The sequence below is a fragment of the Otolemur garnettii genome, unplaced genomic scaffold (assembly GCF_000181295.1).
Source record: "Otolemur garnettii isolate 467f Iridium unplaced genomic scaffold, OtoGar3 scaffold00001, whole genome shotgun sequence".
NCBI lineage: Eukaryota > Metazoa > Chordata > Mammalia > Primates > Galagidae > Otolemur > Otolemur garnettii.
In genome coordinates, this window is record NW_003852396.1 from 34,282,748 (window position 1) to 34,294,824 (window position 12,077).

Sequence of the window (12,077 nt, forward strand, 5' to 3'; positions counted from 1 at the left end):
ATGTTTCATAGTGTTTGTGGACAGAAGATAAAAGGCATTCTTGCACAGTACATGATGCTCTTGTCTGGTCACCTGGTGAGTAACCTAATGGCTGCACTCTCTAATATGGGAGATTATTGAATGACAGCTAAATTTAAGTATCTTTGCTTTATAGATCTTACCATGCCAGCTGTGTGGTCTACCATTGAACACAGCATCTTAACTGTGTAAATGTCAGACAGAGCAGTAAAAAGAACATATATTCAAAATCTTCTTCCTTAAAACATCTTCCTCCAATTTGTTTTTTGAGTACCCTATTAACAAAACAACTTCCAAATCCTCAGAGGAAATAAACATATTTCTCAGCACTATTTTGGGAGCAAATTCTTAGTTATTTCCCAATGTAAGTAATTTAAGGACAAGTGGCTATGTTTTTGTACCTTTCTGCTATTTGAAAAGCCCTACATACAACATAGTAGAATATGTGTGTGTATGTATACACACCATGAAATTAATGTACTATATAAGAAATATATTATTCAAATAAGTACATATGCAAGTAATATCAATGCACATGTCATGTGTGGGCTTCGTTATTCCCTTTTTCTTTATATAAACTTCGAATTTCAGAACTATGCCTGCTTCTCTGTGTGCATGGGGGAATTATAGTAACTACTGAGTAGAATTATGATAAGCACAAAAGAGTATAGGTGTGTACTTTCCACGTAAAGTTCATTTATATAATCTTGTCTTAGGATAAGTTGTTATATTATTTTTTTAAATCCTGGAAACCTCTTATTCTATTTATGATTTTAAAAGTAGCAAGATTATTCTTTATCTGTTCAATTCTCAACCACCCTGGAATAAGAAAAAATGATGAAAACTTGGAGGTAACCTCTACTTTATTCTATATATGGAATATGAATAAAATAATGTTCACAAACATCAATATGTTCAGATCAGTGCAAACATGGGAAAAGTAATGTATATTTTATAGGACTTAAAGATCTAGCATAGAAATAAAAAGAACTTGGAAAAGTAACATTTTATACAAATTCCAATATTCTTATTATTACACAAAAAGACAAAAACTTAAATTCACAAGTAAATAATGTTATTGTTCCCAACATCCCCTTGTGCCTTCTTTCTTCCACTGGATTAGGAATAAGATAAATTTATGTTCTAACAATAGAAAAAACATGAATTCTAAGTCAGACCTTCCAAACTTTAAATGCCTAGTGATCTGTTTTAAGGAATATCTTTAGTATTCGCTCTCGAATCTGCTTGGTCCTGACCCCATAGATTACAGGATTGAGGGCAGGTGGAACAACCACATATAGGTTGGCCAAAAAAATGTGGATATATTGAGGGATATTATGACCAAAACGGTGTGTGAAAAAAGAGAAAAATGCTGGTGTGAAAAAGGCTAAGATAACTCCTATGTGGGAGCCACAGGTATTGAGAGCTTTGAGGCGAGCTTCCCAGGAGGGCAGGCAGAACACTGCATGAAGGATTCTAACATAGGAAAGAATAATGAGGAGCACATCCAATAATAAGAGAGAAATGTTGCCAAGGCCAAACACAATGTTCACTTTGATGCTGGCACACGCCAGACGGGCAATGCCCATGTGCTCACAGTAAGTATGAGGAATGATATGGTGCCCACAGAAGGGCAGCCTCAGGAGCAGAAACACCAGTGGAACCACCATGTACAGGCTCCGCAGGATAGCAATGCCTGCAATGAGGCAGATGATTTTGTTGGTGAGGATCATCGTGTACCGAAGGGGTTTGCAAATGGCAATGTAGCGGTCAAAGGCCATGGCCACCAACACAATGCTCTCCATGACGGTGAAGAAGTGGATGAAGAACATCTGAGAAAGGCAGCCTCCAAAAGATATTTCCTTGAGACTGAACCAGAAGATGCCCAGCATTTTGGGGATGGTGGCCGTGGACAAGCCCAGGTCAATGAAATCCAACATGGCCAGGAAGTAGTACATGGGTTCGTGGAGAGTGTGCTCAGTCTGGATCACAAACAAGATAGAAACATTCCCTAGGAGTGCAACAATATATACCAAGAAAAAAGGGAATCCAATCCAGATGTGTACACCTTCCAGCCCCGGGATGCCCAGCAGCAAGAATGAAGAAGGATGGAACTGGGTATCATTAAACTTAGACATTCTTTCTGTCACAAAAATCCATTATGTATACCGGAAATGATTATTGACTGCCCACTAATGGTGCTTGTTCCACTTCTCACTTTATCCGGAGTTCTGGTAAAACGAAAACAGCACTGTAATAATTGATCCTTTCAGATAAATGACCAAATGCATTCCTCTTTCTGCTAGCCTTGCTTGAGTATAAACAGAACCAAGAATAAAATGAGCTTCACTGCACTGCCACTGTTCCTGCTAGAACTTACCAGACATGAAGAAGAAAGGGGAGTAAAAAAATCTATCTTCTTGATAGAAATTCATATTGGAGAAAAAGTGACAAGAAAGTAACATTCCAAAGTTAGTTTATTCGGTAAATTTATACTCATGTTTTCTGAATGTACACAATGATTTTTAGGTATTTACAATGTTGCTGTTCTTTATTAGGGATCTTACTAACAATAAAGCTTTCATCTGTGAGCTTTGTGTCTGTGTGTGTCTATGCATTTTTTTTCCTAAAGAATTTGATTTATCAAGTGCATAAAGAAAATGAGAGGAAGATACTTAATAAAAGTTATTTTACATTTATAATTGACTATAGGGTGAAAGATTACTTTAATTTAAATAAATATGTCATATGTAAAGCCCACAAAGGAAAACATTCACAACATAAAGAAGCACATGCATGAAAGAAACTCTCCTGATGAGCTACTAGAAAGGAGGGTAAGTTTCTCTCCTGGACAATTTCAAATATTATCTCAGAATTGACTCGACACCTGTGACTCAAGTGGCTAAGGCATCAGTCACATACACCTAAGGTGGCAGGTTCAAATCCAGTCCGGACCTACCAAACAACAATGATGGCTGCAACCAAAAAATAGCCAGGCATTGTGGCTGGCGCCTGTGGTCCCAGCTACTTGGGAGGCTGAGGCAGGAGACTCACTTGAGCCCAGGAGTTGGAGGTTGCTGTGAGCTGTGATGCCACGGCACTCTCCCTGGGGGACAGCTTGAGGCTCTGTCTCAAAAAAAAAACAAACAAAAAAACCCAAATATTATCGCAGAATTACATGAACAGAATGAAAGAGGGAAGAACTTTACCATGCAACAGAGAATTAACCTAACTATTCTCTGTGTATATTAATGTTTTATAGATATAAGTCTTTTTCATAGCTCAGAAAGAAAAGTAAAATGATTTTTTTTTAGCATTTTTCCAGACTGGGAAAATTCCTAATGAATTACAAATTTCAAACAATCAACATAAGCGATGTTATTAGTGGACACCTTCTTTTATTAAACCAATTCTATAGATAATGTGGAAATGACTAGAATTTTCTGTGGAATTGCACAGAAAATTTGATTCAAATTTGAGAACTTTCGAATGCTGGGAGAAGTCAGGGTTCAGGTATCACATTAGAGATAAATATGTTCTATATATTCTATTTTAAACTCATCACAAATGTCTGAAAAACAATTGTACTCATCTGAAGCTAATGATAAACAACAGAAATGGAAGTTCATTTGGGAAATTCTCTCTGGAAGGAGAAGCTGTATGTAAACAAAGGTTACTAAGTGTGAGGGGGAAATCTTCAAAGTTCTCCAGTTAATAGTGAAAAAGTCAAAGATCAAGTCTGTCTTTAATTAATACATAATACTCAAAGGATACAGAGGAATACCTTCCACAATTTATTTTATTAAGTATCTAAGAGGTCCTATAGTTGCCAGCAATGATTTGAATAATTTATTCATGATTGTCACACTGTCAAGAAAACCATGGTCTAGTGAAAGAGATATGATTCCAAAAAAGCAATTTGAAAACTTCATTGTAAGTGCTATGAGAGAAATATGCAATGTTGCGGGTGTAGAAATGGATCAATATTAATTCTATGAAGAAGGTTAGATTTATGCTATAACTTATACAGAAATTTCTCCAAGATAAAGAAAAATGACTTTATTCTACATGGAGAGAATAACAGGACAAAGTGGGGGGAGGATCTATATATATTGGCCAGCCAGGATAGAATACTGGAATCTTGGTTCTCCATATTGCCTTTACAGAAAACTAGTAGATACTTAAACATTTGCTGAACCTTAATTATTCACGGGCTCATAAGTCTTAAAAAATATCTGGTGTCCTTATCCAGGTATAATGGCACAAGCCTTAGTCACAGCTATTTGGGAAGCTGTGAAAGGAGTGTAGCTTGAGCCCAGAAGTTCAAGGTTACAGTGAGCTGTGATTGTGCCATTTTGCTCCATGTTAGGTGACAGAGGGAGATCCCATTTTAAAAAAAGGAAAAAATATGTCTCATATTCACTCTTGTAGGTATAACAGAAAATAAAAAGATAAAATATTGACTACTTCCTTAGAAACTCAATTTATCATTTATCCTTATGTATTTTCCAAATTAGTTTTAGAAGTGGGACTTCCCTTCAGTCTGGGAAACATCATTTCCAGATCTAAAAGCATTTCTGAAAACAAGAAACAGTCAATTATTCTATAAGTGAATACTGACCTAACATTTCAACATTCATTTATATGTTCTCCAATCTGTGCTGGGCTCGGATTTTTAAATTTTTTTTTTAAATTTTGGATTAATAGAAGGGTAAAATGATTAGGTTATGTTGTTAGCATTTGTTAAGTCTGAGTTGTAGTTGAGTCCTTCTCCCAGACAGTGTGCCATGAACGTCTACATTTTCCCATTATTTTTTGACCTCCTAACACTAAGACCCTAAACAAAAATAAATCCAGCTGCTATTAAAAAAAATCTTACATCTTCTACTCCAACTTACTCTCATCATCTTCATAAAAATCTATATACACCCCTCACTCTATGCTCTGTCAGATGGCAGTAAAGAGAAGACATAAGGAGCAAGTTCTCATTTCATACCTGCTTAATCACCCAATCTTGTGGCCTTCACTCTAGCAGAAAATCTCATTTACTTTATCTGTTTCTTCATCACCTTACTCTGGGACCTTTTTCACAAACCTCTATTCCTCAGGACCATGTTTCATAATTCATTTTTTTGTAAATCCAGTCATTAACAACATATTTGCAGTTCTCTTTTACTATACCTGATACTGTTCTAAAAAACAGGGAAAGGTAGTCTTCGCTCTCTTGCTCTCATATTTGACACCTGCACATTGGTTCAGAAGCACTGGCTAAACTGATGCAGAACGTATTACTATTTCTCCTCCCTCATCACTTTGCAGTCCCACTAACTTTGTGTGTGATATTTTATATGGTTCTAGATATATGTGTGTAGAAAGACATGAGTAGTCTTGGGAGATGAGCATGACTGTGCTTTCTCCCTCCACAGGCTTATGTTTTCTGACTCTCCAGGTGAGTTTCACATAAGCCTTTCCCCATCTCTCCTCTTGTACTTTGCAAGATAGTATCTGAGCTAATAAAGAAGGTATTCATCCGGACTTTGAAATTGAGTAAGACATAACTTACCTTGATCTCTAAATCTCTAAGTGAGAATATTTTTGAAAAACCAATTGCCATCTGTGGACACACATGATTTAATTTGCTGAAATTCAGGTATTTATGTTGTTGCTAAAGCCCATATTCCCGTGGGATAAGACATACCTTAATTAATAGGCAGTGGAAATTTGTTTTGCAATCTCTTTCTCCCCACACTGAGACTATAAAACAAAAATTCTTCATTGCCTCTTCATTTTCCCCAGTAATCTATTCTTTTACCAAGATGAATTTGTATGAATTCTTTTTTTTTTTTTTTTTTTTTTTGCAGTTTTTGGCCAGGGTTGGGTTTGAACCCACCACCTCTGGCATATGGGGCCAGCACCCTACTCCTTGAGCCATAGGAGCTGCCCTGTATGACTTCTTTTCAAATTAAATTTCAAAGTCTGGATGAAGACGTGAGATACCACTGCCTTCTTCACTACTTTGTAACTTTGTAAATCAGTTCTCTCTGTCCTTCTCTTCCTCCTTTCCTCTCTCTCTGTCTCTCTCTCCTCCCCCTTCTCTCTCTCTTACTGCCTTTCTCACATATCTCCAAGCATCTATCTACAAGCCATTTTCTGCAATCCATATGGTTCAAATGGTTCAAATAAATACCTCTTTTATGTATGTCTCCATGGAATGAAATCCTACTAATGTGTTCATCCCTTTTCCCTTCTTTATTAACACTATTCTATAAAACCTAATTAAGATGATGTGTTGCCCTTGAATTATTCTTCAACACCATCTCATGCCATTCACTCTTTCATTCACTTCACTATAGGCATGTACTTTGTGCCAATCCTCAATTTCATGATCATTTTCTCCCGGGATGTTGCTTTTTCTAGTCATACAATCAGGAACACTCTTCTCTGATACTTTCAAGTGTCTTGATTCCTTACTTCATTTATCCCTCTTCATATGCCTGTGTCTCAAGACAGGCTTTCCTGGTTATTGTAATTAAAATGTACCCAACTCTTCATTTACCCTGTTTTATCTTGCTTGATAACATTCATACCTCCCTAAAATTATATTGTGTGCATTTGCTTTTCTCTCATCTTGTGATTATATTAGTCCCATGAGGGCAGAGACCATGTCACTTTTTCATAGTTGGGTCCCAAGTTATTGTAGTATCATCTGTAATATAATTATTGCATAATTAATGTTTTTTAATGAATAAGTAATAAGGAAAATCCAGAAGAGTCTAAATACATTCCTATGTTATGATCCCTCATTGTCTTAATAGGCCACCCATGTCATGGTTCAATGTAAATGGATCCTTTGAAGACACTTTTCTTATTCTCTTTTACAACTTCTGAAAAACAAGTGTTCTATTTCTTCACATATTTCAACGGTAAAAGCCCAAGTGCTCATTAGATATTCAAATAGTATTGATTCCAGAAACTTGTATGAGAGATCACAGCTACATATAAAGGAAAGACCAGGCCTGTAAATGCATAGATTTAAGAAAATTAGTGATGATTAGAAGGGATTAAACATCCATTCTAACTAATCACAATGACAATGACACTGGAATGTATTCTTCAGTAGGTCCTGGGTCTCAGAGATTCGAAGAATGAATCCCAGGACCATAGATCAGTGGTAACACAAGATTTATTTTACAGAAAAGAATACATAGAAAGCACCAAAAAAAAAAAAAAATCTCCTGGTTGCCTGGATTCTTTGTCTACGTGTATTTATATAGCCCAACAAATGAATTGGATAATATCCCTTTCCTTCCCAGGCCTAGGAAACTTACATGAAATTGAGCAGCCCTGGGAAATGGGGGGATTCCTGTTCCCCAAGTGTAAGGGGATAGAGACTCTAGGCACTGGTGTCACCTCAATAGTTGCTTGGCCCATTTGGCTGCTAGAGCCTCCTGCAGCCCAACCCATCCTCCACCCTAGAACAGGCTGGTTCTTCTGCCAGCTGCCAGGGTCACCAACACTGTCAAAGCAGATACAACAGGTCCTCCCTTCACCTCTGCTGAGCTGGCTGGTGTACCACATGCCCTGTATCAACATGGAAAGTCAAATACAAAAACTAAAAAACAGATATGAATAAAATAAAAATACTCAATGATGTACATTGGTTTTCAGAAAACCTACTAAAATTGTGAAACTACCAATATCAATCCTGAATAAAAATGAATTCAAATAAATTAATAAAATGCTATCATGAACAATTTTATTTGAATGAATTGCTAATTGACATCAAACTACATGTTGGGGTGCTTAAGGTAGTTCCCCACAAACCCTCCCCCTAAGACAAAGACACCAAAGGACCCTAACTGACCAAAGCCCAGAGCAAGCTGTGAAATTTGTCCACCCACTATGGCCCCATATAAAAAGAGTTCCCAACTGCCCCCAGGCACAGATGCCACCTTTGCACTGCCCAGGCCAGTGAGGTCACCCTCCCCTTTCTATAAACCTGACCTCAACATCTCCCTCGCTCTAATCTTCTCTCTGGGCATCACTGCAGCTTGTACCTCTCAATACAAATTCCTAAGGGAGAAAATCAACAAAAACACAGAAGAGTACATAGGAAATCTGCACAATGCTTTGCTCCTGAAATGCTATAGCAAACATCATATTCAAAATATTTTGAGATATGTACTTCGTAGGTCAAGAATAAAATAGACATGGCAATTATTACTGTTAGAGGTGAGAGTTCACCTCTGAGCTGTTCAATGGACCTTGTTGGGTTCACCCAGTAAAATAGCAACTTTGACCAAGTCAAAGAGAGGGAAAGAACTAGGGGAGTGGAAAATGAGGCACTTGGGACTCCAATGTAGCATAATAGAAATAGAATTTTTATTTAAAGTAAAGAAAGAGGATATGTATTTTTTAAAAAGCAGAGATAAGCATAGTTTTTCCTAAGAGAGTAGAAAAGGGTCCCCCTTGCCAGTGAGACCCACATAAAGGCAATATACCACTATAAGTACTTTCATCCCAATTCCTCCTACAGTTCATCCATAAGGATTCCCATGGGTCCCCTTAGGCCTTGGGGCCTCCTGTTCTGGTTTCACTGGTTGTGGATTACCTCAGATGTCACAAAATCCAATTTTGTTTACTAGTGATGATGTGGCGTTTCTGTTAGTTTCATGCTGAGAGAGACTAACAATGGTGTGCATTATTTGTCTTATGGGGGTTATCTTTCATGGGCTAGAGGTCCCAGGCCACAGGCTAGAAGTTACATTTCACAGGAAAAGCACTTACTTGGTCACGTCCACCCCAAATTCCTCATTTTGTTTCAGGGCCTTTCTACCTTTCTTATCCAGAGGCCATATTCTTTTCTAGCTCCCTGCAGCTCTTAAACCTCCTGTAAACAATTGCCACTTCCATCTCTAATTGTACTAGAAGTCTTGGTCTCTTTAAAAGACAAAAATGGATACATCAAAACCTAAGAGGAATGAGGCAACCAGGGGTTGCAGTTGCCTTGTGGCTCATCTGCAGATACCACAGCCATTGAAAGGCTTCAGATCCTCTCTGGTTGTTTTTCTGTGGTATGTATTTTCCTTGCCTTACAGTACTCTCTGTAAAGTTTAGTTCACATATAGCTCCCTCAGAGTCAGTGGGCTTGAGAGAGCAAAAGAAGTTCAGAAAAAATAAATAAATAAAGCCATAGTCATTTATTTCATCATCTCTACTAAAGGCCTAATTAAACCCAGCCCATATGGAGTGGATAATGCCAAATTAAGGTTAGAATGTGTGTTTGGAATTTGTTTTATTTAAAATTGATATTGCTAAGAGCTTTAGAATTTGAATAGTTTTCCTGAAAATCAATATTGTACCCTGTTGAATCTTTTTTGTGTGTGTTTGGTATCTATGTCTCCTGATTCAAAATCAGAAGGCAGGAATCAGTGGGCACCATTTTAGAGGCTGACTATCACAAGTCAAAAGTACGAATAACCCTACTGTTGGACCATAGCTCAGTGAGTGGTGTGCTGGCCACATAAACCAAAGCTGGCAGGTTTGAACCTGCTAATAACAATGACAACTGCAACCAAAAAATAGCCAGATGTTGTGGTGGGTGCCTGTACTCCCAGCTACTTGGGAGGCTGAGGTAGGAGAATCACTTGAGCAATGCCACAGCACTGTGCTGAAAGTGACATAGTGAGACTCTGTCTCAAAAAAACAAATAAAATTAAAAATAAATAACCCTAACGCCAACAGAAGTACAGATAAACTTTGGCACATTCACACAGAAGAATAACATACAGCAATGAAAATAAGAAAACCACTGCTTTATATATCATTACATTCAAACATACATTTAAATTTTAAAAAGCCATGAATAAATGTGATCATGCTATAATGATTTCATTTATACAAAGTTAAAGCTACTTGATAGTGATAGAAATTCAGATAATGGTTATTTTTTGGTAGGTAGATACTGTAAAGTGGCATAATAGACAATTTAGCCTGAGTCCTTCATAGCAACAAGACCAATAGAAATATATGTAGATAGGTAGATAGAGAGATAGAGAGATAGGTAGATAATAGACAGATAGATATGCAAAACTAGAAGAGAAAATAAAGCATCCTCCAGTTTTATCCAATGGCCTGAAAACAAGGAGAGCCAATGATGTAAATTTCAGTCAAAGTCTGAGTCCATAAGCTGGAAAGACTGATGGCTCAGCTCTAAGAAACTTAGCCAGAAAAAAAAACTTTTTCATAGTAAAATTTTTATTATATTCCATCCTTCAATGAATTGGATGAGGTTCACCCACAGTAGGAAAGACAATCAGATTTACTCAGTCTACCATGCAAATGTTAACCTCACCCAAAACATCCTCATAAACACACCCAGAAATAACATTTATGTGGGTGTGGGCACCCTAGGGCACAAAATGACACATAAAATTAATCATCACAATGGCATTTGGGGTTCTTTTTCTATATTTTTTTGTGGTTGCATGGATTTTATCACTTTGGGAAATTTATTGAACTGAATACTTGTGTTTTGAATTTGTTCAGTATTTATTCTGTCTTTACCTAAGTTTAGAAATAATGAGACTATATCTTCTCTTTCTTCTCTCCATTTTATCCCTAGATAAATTTTCTCTGACAGTATGAAATAAACTTGACCTGTCATAGGAATTCAATAACCTTATTAGAAAGTCGGTGAAGCTAAAATAAAATTTACAAAGGAAAGTCAACTGCCATCTTCTTTGTTATGAATCCAAACTGCATCATTAATTGGGGAGCAACTGAACATTCTATATATTCTAATGTGATTCCACGTGAAGTTCAGACCACTTGTCATATACCCTTAACAAAATTGGCTAAATTCATATGTAACAAAATAGAGTAAATAATACTATAAACAATATATAGTAATAGAAAAAAATAGAATATAAAGATTACAATAAAGAAATCTATGCAGTTACTTCAATAATTTTGCACAGACATACAGAGAGATATACACATACAGGGACATATATAGTGGATATTAGTGGTTATATTTCAAAAATTCATATATTTTTGCATAAGTGTATTCAAGTATGCTATAATTTACCTTAAATGGTTTCAATAAGAACTTGTGTATGTAAGTGTGTGAAACTTATGAGAAAATGTAATTATTGAATGTAGTTATATAGGTGTTCTCTATTTTTTTTTTAATTTTATATAAGTATCACAACTTTTTATGGAAAATCTTTAAATAACTGTTAAATGTATTTGTATTTTTTAAAGTCACTGAGTAAATGAATGGATGAAAAAGATAATACATCACTAGACACTTGTTATAAAAATAAAATTCAAAATAATAATCATAATAGAGAAAGGATACATAAGCAACAAGAATGTTTATCCAAATTGAAATGTAACTTCAAACTAATTGCAACAACAAATAATTGAAACAAAATTGTAATTTACACATCAAAATCCATAGTGATATATTAACTCTTTGGGAAACAAAGTGCACAAAAGTAAGTATCATAAAAGTAAAGAGAATGTACATTATAAAATGAAGAATTCTAATGCCTTTTAAACCCATATAGAATATACTTAAATTGCCATTTTAATGACACACGTACACACACAGCAAATAATATTAAATATCATTTGAAATCAATAATTAAATACAACACCACTAACATACTTATCTGCAAATTAATGCACAGTTGAAAATAATTGATGACTTTACATGAGCACCTAAATAAAAATTAGAATACATTTTAATTTAAACAAAAACAAAAGATCAACCTAGAAAAACTGCTGATATTCACCCAAATCAGTACGCAGGGGGAGAAGTAGAGACTTTAATACATGTATTATAAGTTAATAAGGATGAAGTATATTTTCCATTCATTAAATAGCAAAATATTAAAAATAAAATAGGAGTCAACCAAAATGTGACTTTACACTTTCTCTTCCATAAGCATATGACTACACAGAGAGACACACAAATACACAGACACAGGCACACAAATTATACATTTTTCAATCATTTATTTCACAGCAGAAACACAAAGCAAAAAGTAAAA

The 12,077-nt window shown here is 35.8% G+C and overlaps 1 protein-coding gene across 1 annotated transcript; it reads right to left on the reverse strand.

Moving 5' to 3' along the window:
* Nucleotides 1-1,192: 1,192 nt before the first annotated feature.
* On the reverse strand, nt 1,193-2,194 carry LOC100948959 (olfactory receptor 52E8-like). The gene has a single exon (XM_003781012.3). The coding sequence runs from the start codon at nt 2,154-2,156 to the stop codon at nt 1,215-1,217; it is 942 nt and encodes a 313-aa protein (XP_003781060.1). The 5' UTR covers nt 2,157-2,194; the 3' UTR covers nt 1,193-1,214.
* Nucleotides 2,195-12,077: the final 9,883 nt, after the last annotated feature.